Source organism: Palaemon carinicauda, chromosome 41, assembly GCF_036898095.1.
Source record: "Palaemon carinicauda isolate YSFRI2023 chromosome 41, ASM3689809v2, whole genome shotgun sequence".
NCBI lineage: Eukaryota > Metazoa > Arthropoda > Malacostraca > Decapoda > Palaemonidae > Palaemon > Palaemon carinicauda.
Genome location: NC_090765.1, coordinates 57,569,515 through 57,588,990, shown reverse-complemented (window position 1 = coordinate 57,588,990; position 19,476 = coordinate 57,569,515). Strand labels below are relative to the sequence as shown.

General features: G+C 44.2%; 1 protein-coding gene across 6 annotated transcripts in view; it reads left to right on the top strand.

Annotated features, from left to right (window-relative positions):
• LOC137632681 (methyltransferase-like protein 22) overlaps positions 1-19,476 on the top strand; it is a 533,866-nt gene that overhangs the window by 415,493 nt on the left and 98,897 nt on the right. For 5 of the 6 annotated variants that reach the window (XM_068364769.1, XM_068364768.1, XM_068364771.1 and 2 more), the window contains one exon: positions 17,182-17,745. The exons of the other annotated variant lie outside the window; for it this stretch is intronic. In XM_068364769.1, coding sequence (XP_068220870.1) covers positions 17,182-17,401 — 220 coding nt within the window. In that variant the 3' untranslated portion in view covers positions 17,402-17,745. Of the gene's footprint in view, positions 1-17,181; positions 17,746-19,476 lie in introns of those variants that run through there. 6 annotated transcript variants of the gene reach the window in all.

Sequence of the window (19,476 nt, the reverse complement as noted above, 5' to 3'; positions counted from 1 at the left end):
CGGTGGTTGCGGGCGTGTCTTCCTTAGACCGTCACTCCCACCTGCAGACGATTGAGCCCGTCTTATTCTCGTCCGCTGATCAACTAGCAGGGAAGAAACGTTGGTCTCAGGTCTCGAGACCGCTTAAACGTAGAGTCCAGTCCGCGAGTGCTCAGCCAGGTTGCAGTCATTGGCTCAGCTCTGACTCGCCTCAGTCATCTGTCGACTGTACTCCGCCCAAGAGGAGTAAGGTTCTGCCAAAACAGAGCCCGACTGTTAAGACTTTGCCTCAGTCTGTTATCGTTTCTGCCGATCCCAAGTGGACCCTGCTTCAGTCCATGCAAGCTCAGCTTTCGGACTTGATGCGTGAGTGTCGGGCTGAGAGTGTTGCACCTCCTCCTCCACCTACACTCCCTCCGCCTGTTCTCGCTCCGCCTGTGCTCGCCCCGCCTGCACTTGCTCCGCCTGGTCGCAGCACCATCTGCCAGGCGTACGATGTTGAGCCACTTTCGGAGTTCGCTGTTCCCAGTGGTGTTCAGCCTCAGCCTTCTTTAAGGCAACCCTTGCTTTGGGATCAGGAGAGTTATTCCACTCTTCCTCCGCCTCCCCTTGCTGCTCCACCAGTGGTGCAACTCTCGGTTGGGGTACAACAACCTCTCCCCTCCGTGAGTCTGTCTGCTCAGCCATCGCTGCAGCGAGCTCAACCCTCCTCAAGGCAAGCTCCTCTACACCCTGGACTTGCGCCTCAGGAGCCTCAGCTTGCGAGAACTTTACCTTGTTCTGCGCAGCCTCAACCTCATCTTGCTCCGCTCATCTCACAGGAACAGGAACGGACTACTCCGCCTCCGTCCTCCGCTCAGCTTGTGCAATCCTTGGGTTCAACCTCTCTTGCTAGGAGTCAACCTCCTTCACCCATGCGCCTGCCTTCTGCTTCGTCTGTTGTTCAGCCTTTGCAGTCTGAGCCTCAGGTTTTCCCTCAACAGTCACTGGAAGAGGAAACCACTGTTATTGTTCCTACCCGTTCTGACTCTGCGGTTCAGCATTCTGGTCCGATCGCTTCGCTACCCTCTGCTGATGAGGTGTCGGATGATGAGGAGGCACACCTTGATCCCTCATCAGACGTGGACGAATCTAAGCTTTCTCCACTGTCGATTGATTTTCGTAAGGTCTTGGCTCTACTCAGGGAGATTTACCCAGACCACTTCGTCTCTGCTATTCCCCGCTCTCCACCATCTGAGTTTTCGCTGGGCGTACAACAAGCTAAGTCCAACTATACTAAGCTTGTCCTAGCTAGATCCTCCAAGAGGGCTTTAAGGATCTTAGGGGAGTGGCTGCAGTCTAAACAACACCTTGGCAAGACTTCCTTCATGTTCCCTCCAACGAAGCTCGCTTCGAAAGGTAGCGTTTGGTATGCCACAGGGGAAGCACCAGGCTTAGGAGTACCTGCCTCTGCCCAGGCTGACTTCTCAAGTCTGGTGGACTCGCCTCGGAGAACTGCTATGAGACGCTCGAAGGTTTGTTGGACCTTCTCAGACCTGGATCATTTACTAAAAGGGTTGTTCAGAGCATTTGCAATGTTCAACTTTCTCGACTGGTGTCTGGGGGCCCTCAGCAAGAAAACCTCTCCTGCGGACAAAGATTCTGCCATGCTATTAATGTCCTGCATGGATAAGGCCATCAGAGATGGATCGGGTGAGCTAGCGTCGTTATTTGTATCAGGGGTGTTGAAGAAAAGGGAACAACTGTGTACCTTCCTTTCCGCCAGCATTACACCTTGCCAACGGTCACAACTCCTTTTTGCTCCACTCTCAAAGTTCCTCTTTCCCGAGGAGCTAGTTAAGGACTTGTCTGCTGCCCTGATACAAAAGGACACGCACGATCTTGTAGCCTCATCGGCTCGTAAGTCTAAGGTTGCCACCTCAGTCCCCAAGACTTATCGCTCCCCAGTGGCTGATACCCCGGCTACGAGGTTCATACCGCCCTTTCGTGGTAGAGCCCCCAGCCGAGGAAGCTCCCGTCCAGACTCTCACAGGAGCAAGTCTAGGAAAGGATCCAGGACATCTAAGGGAAAGAACTGACTCTCAGATTCTCCAGACAACAGTAGGAGCCAGACTCAAGATCTTCTGGCGAGCCTGGGAGAAGAGAGGTGCAGACGCACAGTCTGTCAGTTGGCTGAGGTACGGTTACAGGATTCCATTCTGCCTCAAACCACCTCTGACCACATCGCCCATCAACCTCTCTCCCAACTACAAAGAAGAGGACAAGAGGCTAGCATTGCAACAGGAGGTGTCGCTACTTGTGCAGAAGAAGGCAGTGGTTATAGTCCGGGACCATCAATCCCCGGGCTTCTACAACCGTCTCTTTCTTGTGGCCAAGAAGACAGGAGGTTGGAGACCAGTGCTGGACGTCAGCTCTCTCAACGAGTATGTCACCAAGCAGACGTTCACGATGGAGACGACCAAGTCGGTCTTAGCAGCGGTCAGACAGGAGGACTGGATGGTCTCTTTGGACTTGAAAGATGCATACTTTCACGTTCCCATTCATCCAGACTCCCAACCTTTCCTGAGATTCGTTTTCGGAAAGGTTGTCTATCAGTTCCAAGCCCTGTGTTTTGGCCTAAGCACAGCTCCTATGGTCTTTACTCATCTGATGAGGAATGTAGCGAAATTCCTACTCTTATCGAACATCAGAGCCTCCCTCTACCTAGACGACTGGCTGTTGAGAGCCTCCACGAGTCGTCGTTGTCTGGAGAACCTCAATTGGACTTTAGACTTAATCAGAGACCTAGGTCTATTAGTCAATATAGAGAAATCTCAACTCATTCCCTCCCAATCCATTGTGTACCTGGGAATGGAGATTCAGAGTCAGGATTTTCGGGCTTTTCCATCGGCCCCCAGGATAAACCAAGCCCTAGAGTGCATCATGAGCATGCTGAAGAGGAGCAATTGCTCAGTGAGACAGTGGATGAGTCTCACAGGGACCCTCTCATCACTGGCCCTGTTTGTCGAGCTAGGAAGACTCCACCTCCGCCCTCTTCAATTCCATCTTGCTGCTCATTGGGACAAGGGCTCGACTCTAGAAGCAGTCTCTATCCCTATCAACCAAGAGATGAAGACCACTCTCCTGTGGTGGAAGCACAATCTCCTTCTCAAGGAGGGTCTATCATTGGCCATCCAGACCCCCAATCTTCATCTCTTCTCAGATGCATCGGACTCGGGCTGGGGTGCGACCTTGGACGGACGGGAATGCTCAGGAGTATGGAACAAGGAACAAGGATTACTCCACATCAACTGCAAGGAACTGTTAGCAGTTCATCTAGCCCTGTTGAACTTCAAGTCCCTCCTGCTAGGCAAAGTGGTGGAGGTGAATTCAGACAACACCACAGCCTTGGCTTACATCTCCAAGCAAGGAGGGACCCATTCGAGGAGCCTTTACGAGATCGCAAGGGACCTCCTCATTTGGTCAAGAGGTCTAAACCTCACTCTGGTCACGAGGTTCATCCAGGGCGATATGAATGTTTCAGCGGATCGCCTCAGCAGAAGGAATCAGGTCATTCCCACGGAATGGACCCTCCACAAGAGTGTGTGCAACAGACTTTGGACCTTGTGGGGTCAACCTACCATAGATCTGTTTGCCACCTCCATAACCAAGAGACTTCCGCTTTATTGTTCCCCTGTTCCAGACCCTGCAGCGGTTCATGTGGATGCTTTTCTTCTGAACTGGTCCCATCTCGACCTGTACGCATTCCCTCCGTTCAAGATAATAAACAAAGTTCTGCAGAAATTCGTCTCGCACGAAGGGACACGGCTGACGCTGGTTGCTCCCCTTTGGCCTGCAAGAGAATGGTACACAGAGGTACTTCAATGGCTAGTCGACTTCCCCAGGACTCTACCTCTAAGAGTGGACCTTCTACGTCAACCACACGTAGACAGGTTGCACCCAAACCTCCACGCTCTTCGGCTGACTGCCTTCAGACTGTCGAAAGATTCGCTAGAGCTAGAGGCTTTTCGAAGGAGGCAGCCAGTGCGATTGCCAGAGCTAGAAGAGTTTCCACTCGTAGAGTCTACCAGTCTAAGTGGGAGGTCTTCCGAAGCTGGTGTAGAGCCAATTCAATATCCTCTACCAATACCTCTGTGATCCAAATAGCTGACTTCCTTCTACATCTTAGGAATGAGAGATCCCTTTCAACACCTACGATTAAAGGATATAGGAGCATGTTGGCCTCAGTTCTCCGCCACAGAGGTTTGGACCTGTCTTCCAACAAGGACCTTCAAGACATTCTCAAGTCTTTTGAGACGTCTAAAGAACGTCGTCTTTCCACTCCAGGCTGGAATCTAGACGTAGTCTTAAGGTTCCTTATGACATCTAGGTTCGAACCTCTCCAGTCAGCTTCCTTCAAGGATCTTACCCTCAAGACTGCTTTTCTCGTTTGCCTTGCAACAGCTAAGAGAGTCAGTGAGGTTCATGCCTTCAGCAAGAACATTGGTTTCACAACCGAATCTGCAACATGTTCTTTTCAGCTTGGATTCCTAGCAAAGAACGAGCTTCCTTCACGTCCTTGGCCTAGATCGTTCGAAATACCTAGCCTCTCCAACATGGTAGGTAACGAACTAGAGAGAGTTCTTTGCCCTGTCAGAGCTCTCAAATATTATCTGAAGAGGTCTAAACCTATTCGAGGACAGTCAGAAGCCTTATGGTGTGCCATCAAGAAACCCTCGAGACCCATGTCCAAGAATGGGCTTTCGTACTATATAAGGCTTCTGATCAGAGAAGCACATTCTCACTTAAAGGAGGAAGACCTTGCATTGCTGAAGGTAAGGACCCACGAAGTAAGAGCTGTAGCTACTTCGTTGGCCTTTAATAAAAACCGTTCTCTGCAGAGCATAATGGATGCAACCTATTGGAGGAGCAAGTCAGTGTTTGCATCATTTTATCTGAAAGATGTCCAGTCTCTTTACGAGAACTGCTACACCCTGGGACCATTCGTAGCAGCGAGTGCAGTAGTAGGTGAGGGCTCAGCCACTACATTCCCTTAATCCCATAACCTTTTTTAACCTTTCTCTTGAATACTTTTATTGTTGTTTTTTATGGTTGTTACGGTAGGCTAAGAAGCCTTCCGCATCCTTGGATTTGGCGGGTGGTCTATTCATTCTTGAGAAGCGCCTGGGTTAAAGGTTTGGTAGAGGTCCTTTAGTAGGGGTTGCAACCCCGTGTACTTTGGCACCTTTGGGTTGATTCAGCCTCCAAGAGGAACGCTGCGCTCAGTAAGGAAGACGAACTTTAAATAAAGAGGCAGAGTAACGGTTCTATTCGACTTCCTTACCAGGTACTTATTATTTCATTGTTATTTGAGATAACTGTTATATGAAATATGGGATACTTAGCTATCCTTTAATCTTGTACACTGGTTTTCACCCACCTCCCTGGGTGTGAATCAGCTACATGATTATCGGGTAAGTTTAATATTGAAAAATGTTATTTTTATTAATAAAATAAATTTTTGAATATACTTACCCGATAATCATGATTTAATCGACCCTCCCTTTCCTCCCCAGAGAGAACCAGTGGACCGAGGAATAATTGAGGAGGTGTCAACAACAAATGATTGAGTACCTGGCCACAGGTGGCGCTGGTAAGTACACCCCCTTCTAGTATTGTGATAGCTGGCGTATCCCTCCATAGAATTCTGTCGGGCAACGGAGTTGACAGCTACATGATTATCGGGTAAGTATATTCAAAAATTTATTTTATTAATAAAAATAACATTTTTTATAAAGTATGTTTTTCAATATTAATCTTACCCGATGATCATGTAGCTGTCAACTCTGTTGCCCGACAGAAATCTACGGTCGGGATACGCCAGCGATCGCTATACAGGTGGGGGTGTACACAACAGCGCCATCTGTGAGTAGGTGCTCAAGTACTTCTTGTCAACAAGAACTCAATTTTTCCTCTGTCGTGCCTCCGGCAAGACCTACTAATACGCCGTCCCTAACTGGATTTGTTTTCACAACTTTTTGGTGAAGTACACTATTCCAGTTTTGAGCTTTCGCTATGCAGGGGTTTTATCTTCATTTCAAAACTTGAACTCGTTTTGGATAGATTTTATTATGGTGACGAAGAGAGTATGGACTCTCTTTCACTTTTAAATGGCCGACCCTTCCCTTAGACGGAAGTGTTGGTGTCGAAGAGAGTATAGACTCTCTTTCACTTTTTATGACCCACCCTTCCCTTAGACGGAAGTGTGTTTAGGTTTTTGGTAATTTTGCTTAACAAAGTTATAGATTTATTTTATATCTCTCCGCCATTTATAGGCCTCTTCGATTAACTTTCCATTTATTATAAACTTATAAAAATTAATTTTTATGTTTGTTTATATGCGACCTTTCCTAATAGTAGGCGGTCCTTACTTGGAACCGAAGTTAATTAACATTGAGCCCGTCATATCGTTTTTCCTGTTAAGAATTTATGCTATTTTAATATTAATGTTTTTGAAAGAATTTCTTTGATAGTCTCGTACTGTTTTCAAAGTTGAACTAACGTTTTGTTTAGTCTCCGCAGTTGTTGACGTTCAGAACGTTCAACTTGCGCTCTATCGTTACGATAGAGAGAGAGTATTTCACGGTTTCACGTTGCAGTAAGAGTAAACCGATTCTAGCGTTTCGTTCATTCTTTCTTAGCTTAAATGGTTTTAATTCTAATAAAGGAACTTTTTATTTGGGAAACCTTTCAGTTTTTTTCCTTTAACAAATAATATGTTTTAACGATATATATAATTGGGCTCATCTCTCAGGTTCTAAGTCAAGAGAGAGAGAGAGAGAGATAGAGACGGAGGGAGAGAGAGGAGGATAAACGTTTCGTTCAAGCGGGTAACGTTGTTCTCGTTTTTTGCTCTTCTCCCTAGTCGCTATAGGGGAAGAAGGTAAAACGTTTCTAGAGTTTTATTCTTGTTCCCAGGCTTTATGCGGTGAGAGATTTTAAACGTAGTTTATTTGATCTAGTGTTTAGTCTCTTTTCCAGCCACTGAATTCTTTATCTTTCAATATGTTTTTCTGTTACATTGTAATACTGTTTTCGCAATTACTACCTTTTAATGAAGGATAGGATTGCGTGTTTCAGGTACAAACCACTTAAAGTTTCGAGTTCAGTGAAATAAGTGCAAACAGAAAATCAAAAGTGATAAAGTGATATGCGCAAAGTGTTACAGTGTTGCGTTCGAGGGTTCGTCTGTTCGTGCCAGTTGTTCACCTAGTCCGATACCTCTTACAAGCTCCCAAGCCCAGGGGAGAAGTAATGTCGAAGGACTTATGGGTTCCACAGGCCTTGATCGACGAACAGACGTTTCCCTCCGTGGTTTCGGGTGTATCTACACACGTTGCCGACGTGATCACCCCACCCACACAAAGACGAGAGAGCCCATTTATTCCTCGTCTGCGGAAGAGGTTTCTCGCAGAAACCATGGACCAAATCTTGCAGCTTTTAAGTGCAAGTCGGTCCCTTCCGCGCAAGTCCAACGGCCTAGGTGTAGCCACTGGGTCAGTTCGGACTCGCTGCAGTACGACAACTGCACACCTCCCAAGAGAGGCAAGGTGGTACCGCAACAGGCAGTAACTCCGTCTGTTGCCGCACCAGCTGTTTTAGACCCTCAGTCACAACGGACAGTAGCTCCGTTTGTTGTTGTCTTTCATAGACCCTAGTGGTCCATGCTGCAGACTATACAGTCTCAGCTTGCTCCTTCATGCAGGAGTATCGTGCTGGAAGGTTGACAATGCACCTGTTAACCTACAACCCGTCGAGGTTGTGCGCTCAGCAGATACTGCGGCTGCCTGCTCCCACCCTCCTCCTGTGAGAGCTCCACCACTGATGCGCAGTCCACCCTGCCAGACGCATGTTCTTACTGCACCATCTGCTAACATGCGTGAGCTACCGCATCAGCAGTGGGAAGGTTCTGTAGAGCTGCCGGGTTCCAGCACTATGCGGCATTCTCCGCAGCCCATGCAGCATGCTCTGCATACCTTACAGCATGCTCCGCATACCATGCAGCATGAGCCGCATACCTTACAGCATGCTCCGCATACCATACCGCATGCTCCTCAACCCACCGCAGCCCCTCCCACGCACCAGCACTCTGCTTTTGTTGTTGCCAGCTCCCACACTCCGACTGCGGAGAAGGTTGACGATGCACCCGTGGGCCTACACCTCCCACGGTTGTGCGCCCGGCATGGCTTCCTGCTCTCACACTCTTGTTGTGAGAGCTCCTCCACCCCTGCACAGTCAACCCTGCCAGATGTATGATGACTCCCACACACAGAGCACTCCGTTGCCGTGCGTGAGCTACCACAAGCTGCCGTGTTTTGACACGGTGTGTCAGCCTCCGCAACACACTGTGGTTACCGCCACTCGCCAGCAGCAAACTAGTCAGTCAGGAGTTGAGGCTTCCCCACACAACTTTGGTTGTTGCCAACTCACAGACTGTCATACAGTTACATGACGTTGCCTTCTGGTCTGCTACTTATACACCAGTGCTGTATGTCCTCACGCACCTGTTGTGGTTGACAGTTCAGTTTTTGACAGTTCACAGACTGTCAAGCAGTTTCATAACGTTGCCTTCTGGTCTGCTGCTTTTGCACCAGTGAAACCCTCACTGAGAGAACCTAGCTTTTCTTGGATATGGTTCCCGTAGATGAGAAAGTGCTGTTCTCCCTCCTTCTGATATTCCCTTGAGGACTCTGTCATTTGGAGAGGAGCCTTAAGCTGCTTAGCCTCCTATGGACTTTTATTTAAGCATAACATGCTTCCAGGGAGGGTAAATGGTTCCGCTTCAGTCGCTAACCCCGTCTGTTGCCACACCTGCTCCCATAGACCTTGGGCTTTGTTGCAAGACATGCAGTCCAAGCTTAGTCCTTGATAGAGGATTTTTTACGGAGAAGACCCTTCTTGCCAACGACCTTCCTACCGGTTGGTTGTACGCCCTGTTGACGCTGAGGTATCCTACTCACGTCCGCCAGTTGAGATGGTTCCTCCACCGGTGCGACCCAGTGTGGGTTGCCAGTCGCACGTTGATGTTATGCTACTCTCGGAGGTGGTTGTGGACGTTCAGTGTGTCACTGGGAAGACGTTCAACAACCAGCAGAGGTGACTTGTTGTGACGCAGTGCGGCAACCTCAGCAACCCGATAAGGGGTTGTCTGTACTACCCAGACAGTCTAGACAGTTTCGGGTTGTCGCTGTACTTCCTCGCTTCCCCATGGTTGACAGTTCACAGACTGTGCAGCAGTACCATGATCTTGTGTCCGGCTCCGTCACGCATCCACCAGTGCGACCGGATTCAGCGAGTCAGACGTTGCCCACTCCGTTGCCGTTTCCTCATCAGTTTCGGATGAGGAACCCTCTGATGAGGACATGGCTGAACAAGAAGATCAATCCCCAGCCCTGCTATCCATCCAGAAGATGCTGAAGAAGGAATACGGCCCTGTCAGGCTGTGGATGAGTCTGGTTAGAACACTGTCATCCGTGGTGCATTTGGTGTCACTTGGAAGACTACACCTCCGTCCTCTTCGGTTTCATCTAGCTCTTCACTGGAAAAGGACAAGACGCTAGAAGCGGTCTCGATCCCGGTTTCCGGAAGATAAGTCTGGTCTAACCTGAGGAAAGGACTTTATCAACCTTTTATAGGGTCTTCCCCTGACTGTTCAGACTCCCAACCACGTTCTCTTCTCAGACGCATCGGACGTAGGCTGGGGTGCGACCTTAGGCGGTAGGGAATGCTCGGGATTATGGAACTCGCGTCAAAGGACAATGCATTTTAACTGCAAGAAGCTTCTGGCAGTAAGTCTGACCTGGAAAAGCTTCAGGTCTCTCCTTCAAGACAAAGTAATGGAGGTCAACACGGACAACTCCCTGCTTTGATGTTCATCTCCTAGCAAGGAGGGACCTTCTCTCTGACATGGTGCGAGTTCGCTAGTGACCTCCTCTCCTGTTCAACAGGTCTAGACTTTTCACTAGTAACAAATTTCTTCCAAGGCAACTTGAATGTCTTAGCAGTTTGTCTCAGTAGGAAGGGACAATAATTCCAACATATTGGACCCTCCACAGAGATGTATGCAAGAGACTTTGGGTCACCTGGGGCCATCCAACCATAGATCTCTTCGCAACCTCGATGTCCAAGAGGCTCTCAACAGACCCAGCAGTGGTTCTTTTAGATGCCTTTCTACTAGATTAGTCTCATCTAGATCTATATGCATTCCCTCCGTTCTAGTTTGTCAACAAGGTACTGCAGAAGTTCGCCTCTCACGTTGGGACAAAGTTGACACTAGTTGCTTCCCTCTGGCCCGCGAGAGAATAACTTACCGAGGTACTTCGATGGCTAGTAGACGTTCCCAGAACTCTTCCCCTAAGGGTGGACCTGCTACGTCTGCCACGCGTAAGAAGGTACTCCAAGGCCTCCACGCTCTTCGTCTCACTGCCTTCAGAGTATCGAAAGACTCTCGAGAACTAGAGGTTTTTTCGAAGGAGGCAACCAGAGCAATTGTTAGAGCAAGGAGAACATCCACCCTTAGAGTCTACCAATCAAAGTGGGGAATCTTCCTAAACTGGTGCAAGTCAGTATCCGTATCCTCGACCAGTACCTCTGTAACTCAAATAGCTGACTTCCTCTTATATCTGAGAAAAGAGCGATCTCTTTCAGCTCCCACTTTCAAGGGTTACAGAAGCATGTTGGCATCAGTCTTCCGTCACAGAGGCTTAGATCTTTTTAACAATAAAGATCTACAGGACCTCCTTAAGTCTTTTGAGACCACGAAGGAGCGTCGTTTGGTTACACCTGGTTGGAATTTAGACGTGGTTCTAAGATTCCTTATGTTAGACAGGTTCGAACCACTTCAATCAGCCTCCCTGAAAGATCTCACCTTTAAGACTCTTTTCCTGATATGCTTTACCAGCTAAAAGAGTCAGTGAGATTCATGCCTTCAGCAAGAACATCGGATTTTCATCCGAAACGGCTACATGTTCTACATCTTGGTTTTCTAGCCAAACACGAGCTGCCTTCTCGGCCTTGACCAATATCGTTCGTTATTCCAAACTTATCGATATGGTTGGAAATGAACTAGAAAGAGTATTATGTCCTGTAGAGCTCTTAAGTTCTATTTTAAAAACCTTTATGAGGCCCGTCTGAAGCTTTATGGTGTTCAGTTAAGAATTCATCTTTGCCTATGTCAGAGAATTCTTTATCCTATTTTCAGACTGTTAATACGAGAAGCTCATTCCCTTCTGAATGAGGAAGACCAAGCTTGGCTGAAGGTAAGGACACACGAAGTTAGAGCTATCACAACTTCCGTGACCTTTTAATAAAATAGATCTCTGCAAAATATTTTCGACGCAACCTTTTGGAAAAGCTAATCAGTGTTCGCGTCTTTTATCTTAAGAATGTCCAGTCTCTTTACGAGAACTGCTACACTCTGGGACCATTCGTAGCAACGAGTGCAGTAGTGGTGGGGGCTCCACCACTACAATTCCCTAATTCCAGAACCTTTTTAATCTTTCTCTTGAAATATTTCTGGGTTGTCCGGAAGGCTAAGAAGCCTTCCGCATCCTGGTTGATTTGGCGGGTGGTCAAATTCTTTCTTGAGAAGCGCCTAGATTAGAGGTTGTGATGAGGTCCTTTAGTATGGGTTGCAGCCCTTAATACTTCAGCACCTAGGAGTCGCTCAGCATCCTAAGAGGATCGCTAGGCTCAGTAAGGAAGACGTACTTAAAAAGGCAGAGTAATGGTTCAAGTCGACTTCCTTACCATGACTTCCTCTTGCAGACCATGACATGCGGAACTTTGTCTACCCCTTCCATTTGCCATTAGCTGAATATACATCAAAGGTTATATGTACTTCTCAGTAATATTCCTTCCAGGAGACGAGGCTACTTTTTAGACAGGGAAGAATAACAGCCAACAAGGAAGTCTCTAGTTTATGGGAAAGTGAGATCCTAGTCATCTGCTGTCATAACTTCTCGGTATTGTACTTGTCTCTCAAAGATTCTGGAATCTGTAATAAGAATTAGAGCAAAACCTTGGGTAGTGACATGATTCATACTGGATACAGACTCCTCTTTTTATCGACAAGTCCCCAGCCACTCCCTGATTTCATCTGGTAGGTTTTAGGATGTATGCTAACAACCTGGACAAGTTCAAGACGTTAGCAATTAATTGAGGAGGTGATTGGTGGATCACCGAGCTTCTTTACAGTCAATTTTGTGTCGTGAATCATGAAGCTGGTCAGTGCACGATGTTCTGTGATAGTCAACCCTCTAAACAATTGACTGCAGATAGCCTATCTTCAGAAATGAGACAATAGGGAGCTGAAGTCTGATGTCAAACTACCACTTGTTGGTTCACAACAACTGCTTCAGGAGCTCACAGACCTAGGAACTGGCCAGTGTTCTAACACAGCCACCCTTTAACTTGACTTTTCCAGTCACTATCCCATTTGAATAAGAAAAAGACAGAATGTGATCTGAGTTGTAATGCTTTTTAACAGGCTTTATGTAGTTTTTGTTATCAGAAAAGCATTAAATCGACTGCATTATGCTGAAGGTAGGCATCCCGCACGAGGATCCTTCCAAACAATGTTTACGCTTGAACCAGTTTGGCCGTTGCCATGGTAACTGACGTCATGACTTAGGCTTCCTATTAAGTCAGTAAGGCAGTCCATCAGGAAGGGCATTTCCCTAAATTTGTGATCACACAGATTGCATTATATTTCGCAATTCATCCATTATCCTTAGGTCTTCATCCTGACTTTGGTATCAATGTCACCCTGGGTACACCAGCCCAGCTTAAGATTTTGTCGCTAACAGCACCCATGCCCCAGTATTCCAGTATAAAGCCTCACATATATATCTAGACGACCAGTTTGTTTCAGCAGAAACTGCTACACGAATAAAATGAGACATGGACCATCTGCCAGTTTCTAAAGTCTGTCCAAACGGAACATTACTTAAGCCCTGTCCACTTTTCTCCTAATGCCCCTTTCAAGTTTAACAAGTTATTATACAATACTCCAGAGTTCAGCCAGTTGGTCACTCATAAGTGAAAGATGATAGATCAACTGCACATTATTGCTGACAGTTTCAGCAGAGGTAACCAAGTTATGCCATTAGTGTTCATTTTTATCCACCATAACTGGATCAAGTAGCTATTCCTAAGTGCCTCAGCACTGGCCACTTAGCATCTTTTGCTTAGACTACTATTTGCACTTATTGGTGTGCCCATGTTTTACCACGCTTATGCACGTAGAGGTGAGGGCTTTAGACCAAGCTTGGTTTTATAGTAGAGCCTCTCACAGCCCACTCCCATCCACTGCTATTTTTACTCACTAATGCGATTAGTAGTTAGCTCTTAATACCTTGTTACATAAATGCTGGGCCTCATGGCTTGTGGCTAACACCCAACTCCTTTTACCTAACCTAGCAGCCTAAATTTAAGAGCACCTATCTGCAGGATGCATCCAACGCCTAGCACTCCTAGCAGCTAACACTCCGTACCTCGACACTTGGAATCTAGCACAACATGGTTTGCACAGCTGTGTCAATGCACTGCTATGCCCATATGCCTCAGCCCTTGCTGGTTAGTGGGTTCTTCCCTAGCTAAGGCCTACAACTTCCCTATCCTCTTGACACTACTAGTCAGTGAGGAAGGGGGTGGGCATGTATATGAACATCAGGTGAGTATAGAATTAAAGATTTCATTATTGAAATTTTGTTTATTTTCATGAACCTCCTTGATATTCATATGGCTGACCCCCATACTTTAGAGGTAGTGGGTAGCCAGTAAAGTAAAGTGGTAGGGCTTATAGTTTCCCATGATCAATTAAATAACATCCTAAACTCACCTTTAGTTTAGGCTTTTGGGTTCTCTAAACTCTAGAGGATATTTTAAAAGTTACTTCATCACTTAATTACTCATTTCAATCACAGAAAACTTGATTACTGTGCTACACATATAATTGTAAGACTACATATGTCAAAGGATTTATATGTATTCATTAAGGTATCTGTTAGAGTAATCTGCAAATTCCTATCTAATGAATTCAAATACATGAAACAGACCGTTGTCCAAAACTATAATAGCAATGCTTCATCTTGTGAGGCAGATGGCTTTAATGCCAAGGGGAAACTTGAATTGCCAGCCTTACTTTGAATTTTGGATATCAATTTATATATCTTACCCAAAATGAGCTACATACCCTAACCAACTTATTTGGGTAGCCAAAGGTATTTATCTTAAAGACTAATCATGTTTTGCTATTTGTCTCAGTGATTCCACTGTTCCTGACTCTCTTACTGTATCCCCAACTAATCTTATGTCCGCCCCAATAATCAACTTTCAAGATCCTTATGGCTCTCATATCTTCAAGTAATTTCAAGGCATCTGGATAGAATCATACTGTGGACCATTTTGTAAAGTAGTTTACAGGTGTACTGGCTCCAGTGCTTGGTCATCCCTATCAATTAATTAAACCTTGCCTTTATCATTGTATTTACTTTGTCACTAAACCCTATGGGAAATATCCCTGCCTGGCCTTCTATTGTATGGGTGTTCAAAACCCCCTCAAGTTCGATAATTTTTAGTAGTGTCTGCAACCTCACCATCTCATCTAGGATTAATGGGTTTTAGGGAGCCTATAGGTTTGCCTGCTGAATCATCAGCAGCCATAGCCTGATCATCCCTGGTCCTAGCTATATGAAGAGGGGCTTGGGCACTGGTCATATGTATATATAGTCAGTCTCCAGGACATTGTCGTGTCCCTTGCCTCTATCATTCAAGAACAACCTTTAAACTAACATCCTGTTATCTTGATTTCTACTGTAATTTCAGCATTTGAAGTTCTACTTGGTCAGCTTGATTGTATAAACACTGTGATTTAACTTTCTTCTATAAAAGATAAAATTCTCTATAGCTTTAATAATGCGATATCTATTGGTGATCTTCTGTTATTTGGTAGTTTTTATTTGCAGAACTTTGGAAAATTATTTGATACCATTCATGTCCTCTTCAAAAACAAATGACAAAAGCCATAAGACTGTGGTAGTCATTTCTCTTTTTTACTGTTTTATTTCTTCCCTCTGTAGGTATAATTCCATCTCTTTAGGTATTTGTGTAGTCATGTCTCTTTTTGGGGGTTTTATTTGCAGAATTTTTGAAAATTATTTGTTACCACTCATGTCCTCTTCAAAAGCATATGACTGTTGGCATGAGACTGTGGTAGTCATTTCTCTCTTCAAGTTTTTATTTCTTCCGCTGTAAGTTTATTTCCATCTTTTTAGGTATTTATGTAGTCATGTTTTTTTTTTTAGGGTTTTATTTCTTCTCACTGTAAGTTTGTTTCCAGCTTTTTAGGTAATTATATTTGCTGTTTTTAATGACATAATTACTGATCTATTTCATATTTCTTGTGATTGTTTTTGGATTCGTTTTATCTCAGCTACTTTTTCCCTCTTTATCAGTAACCTTAAGTTTACTTCTTAGTTATTCAACCTTCATATTTCGTCATCATTCACATCTCAGTCCTCAACTGTTGATTACTCTGCATCTCTGATTACCCTATTTTCATCTGTAATTGTGATTCTGTGAGATTACCTGAATGGCGATACCTTAACTTCGTTAAATCCATTCCTTTCAAGATAAGTTTTCCTCTTATTTTCTATACATGTATTCTCCGTCCCAGTAATGAAGCTATTCATATGAATACGTTTGGTTTTTAAGTTTCTCAAACAGGTTTTAGGAAGATGATATTGCTCAATTGCTAAATGACTTTGTAAAAAGGGGATCTATTGCATGAATGCCATGAATTCCCATCTTCATCTTCATAAATAAAGCATTATATCAGATATACTTATTTTTAGATGAAGTGTTACTCACATATATTTAGAATGTTTCTACATTGGTCCCATTTAAGTTAAGATTGAATCATGAATTTTAATTGATTTGTAAGGCCATTCAACCTGAAGAAATGTTTTAATTCTTTCATTCTACCTTGCTTCGAGTACAGTATTGTTCTCTTGTCTGGTCTCCAGCTGCTAATTCTCATCTTAATTAGTTGAACAAAAACTTGCAGTCTATTGAACTTCATATTTCTGATATGGATATTAATCTCTGAAACCATCGTTTAGATAGTTCTTTATGCACGTTGCATAAGGTTTTTCATAATTCTAACCATCCTCTGCATTCAGATCTTCCCAGACTGTACCATCCTGTACGTAGTATTAGGTATACAGTTAATTCTAACAGTCTTGCCTTCTCCATCATAAGGCTCAATACTACACAGTATTCCAGAAGTTTTATTCCAGCTGTGACCAGGCTGGGAGGAACGTAGAAAGGAGAGGTCCCCTTTTCTGTTTCATTTGTTTGATGTCGGCGACCCCCCAAAATTGGGGGAAGTGCCTTGGTATATGTATGTATGTATGTGACCAGATTATAGAATGATTTTCCTATTTTGAATAGGTTAACATGATTATCTTTCATTGTTTATATTTGGCAGATCTATTTTAGTATTATTATTAATCTTAAGAAATTTTGTATATTTTTACTATTACTTCTCATACCTTATATAGTTCATCTCCTTATTTCCTTTCCTCACTGGGCTATTTTCCCTGGTGGAACCCTAGGCCTTGTAGCATCCTGCTTTTCCAATTAATGTTGTAGCTTAGCTAATAATAATAATGATAATCAGCTTAATTCTTTTCATCTGAGTCAGGGTGACTTTTTACATATTTTTCAGTGTGAACCATTTTGGTCACAGTTTAATGTAGCTCAGTGGGATAATTCCTCCCCATTGACTTCATAATATCCATCAGTTCACCTCTTAACACATTTACCTGATGGTAATCTGTAATCCTATGATTACACGTTTCACTGTATTTTTCTTTTTCTGCCAAGCTATAGAAATATGAAAGCACTATGTCCCTTCACCTTTTTATTTCCTTACTGTTGCCTTTTTCAACCTTCAACGTCACATTTAATTCAGTGATCGTGAAGCACTATACATTACGTGATTGCACATTACTATAAGCATTGGTATTGAAATTAATTCATGAGATCTTTCATTCAAATATGGTATAGGATTCTCTGTATACCAGGCTGACTATTTTGAAACCGTTAGCACTTCATTAAAGACTGTCTTATGTGAATATATAGTCGAGGTTTTAATTTCAGATTCGTTTTCACACTGGAGGATATGGACTCGGTTGCTCCTTGCTATGAGTATCTTCTCTCACGGCTGGAATGGTTGAGCTGTCAGAACCTTTCTGTTGTTGAATGGGACATAAAACTGTTAGACCCACTCAGGGAACAGTATTTCACTTATGAACGGAACAAGAACTTGATCATCTATGAAATACAGGCCAAATTGAAAAATATTAATAATACGGCATGAGTTGCTGAAATTTTGAATTATTTCTTCTACTTCTAGTCTTGTGTGATGTTAGAATTAGTCTATTTATAGATTTTAACACAAATATGAAGGGAACTTTTTATTCTAAAAAAATATAAGCATTTATATATGCTGTATATAGCTTTAAATATTCCTTTATTGCCAACACCTGTTTGTAATGAAGCCGGATAATAAGGATGCAATTCAGTATCTGAATATTGTATGGTAGTGTGTGAACTCCCTCGTCCCTCCCTTAACCAGTAAGATGACACATTATCCATTCATTATGGTTGTTGTAATCTGTACTGATACAGAAAGTTGTGAAATTTTAATATTACATTTGTTTACTTGTGAATTTTATTTCCCTCCTTAACTTTGCGAAAGTCTTTCAGTCAGCGAAGTTAGGAAACTGGGAGCAATCAGTGACTAAGTGAAATTGAAAACACGTGGGCAACACGCGGTAAGCGCAAAGGATCGGGGGACACAAGGGTCGCACAAGGTAAGAGAGAGCGCGGCGAGATGTTTATCGCGTCGCGACCAGAAACTTACTGGCGATTCGACCTGAGCTAGCACGCTGCCTGACCCCGGGGTCGCCTCGGGGCACGTACCACACTGCCAGAGGTTGACCCCGTAGAAAACGGGAAGAGGGAGATAAACTTTACAAAAAGTTGGTCGGTTAGGTAGAGTTAACCAGTAACTCCTAAGAAGGTAGTTCTAGGTAAGTATGTTAGGAAAAATACAAATTACTTAAAAATTTGTGATTTCTGTCAGCAAGTGAACCATTTGAAGACAGGTAAGGTAGGTCATGGAGTTAGCAACTTCTCATCCAGTAATAGATGCTGAAATCCGTAGACAGTAGGTCCTCGGTTTACAAGATATCCAGTCCTATGACGTGGTGTAAGTTGAATTTTGATTTAAGTTTGAACACGTAAATGCAGTACTGAAGTCATCCCCCTATGCTAATGCACTACACTACTGTATTTTAAAGTCAAAATCCAGAACATGGACTAAAAAAATGAGGAAAACATGAAAATACTGTAACCTCATAGGAAACATTGACGAAAAATACAGAAATACGACTTATTACCCTATGGGAAATCCATCATATTCACCGACTGTCATAACCTGAGCACAGTATGGTACCTGCTGTACAGTAGATAAGGACCTGAGGCACCCCCATATGCTAATCCAGTAGAGTACCTGTTGAAGGTGTTAAAGATATTGGGGTGAGTAAGTCAGAAATAACTGAAAGTACTGGAGAAGGTAAAGAAGCAGCTGAGGTACAGGGTACAGGATCTATTGCAAGAATCTTTACAATCTTGAAGTAACTTTCCAGTCTAGTCTGGAAATTTACATTCCTCCTCTCCAACATCTGCTTGTGACACACCAACAGATCCGTGATCCCATGTCAAGACCTTCTTGTGCCTCTGAGTGTCCGAGATCTTAGCATTAAACATTGCCAACGATTGCTATATTATTGCAAACCTTCTGTCATGGTCTGGGTTGTAAGTCACTTGTGCTCTATGGTTGGTATGTCTTCCTCCTCTTCAATTATCTGCTTCTCAAGTTGAATGAGGTCCTTTGAAAGTAACTCTTCTCCATGAGATGTCAGTACCATTGTGACATATTCAGCCTCCTCATCCAAATAAAGCTGCTTTCTCCATCCAACAACCTTCTTGGTGACAGGAGTCAATTGTCTCATAAAACCATGGAAGTCATTCACAAACCAGAACAGTTTTTCCACACACCATTCCAGTTTGTGTGCTTCACTTTTTAGCCCAAGCATCACCAATATTCTTCACTGCTGAAAGGATGTTTTAGGAATTCCAAAAGTTCTTTAGAGTAAAGTCTCGTTTGTTCTCAATGTCACCAAGCCTATAGAAAATCCCCTTCAATGGTAGTAGGCACTGAAAGAAACAATGGCTCCTTGGTCCATCGGCTGCAAAAGGGCAATGGTATTGAATGGAAAGTAAACCATCTTGATATCTGGATCAAATTCCTCCAAGTGGGCAGGAGGACCTGGGCATTTGTTCAGTGCTAGCAACACTTTGAAGGGAAAACTATGGAAGTACAGTACA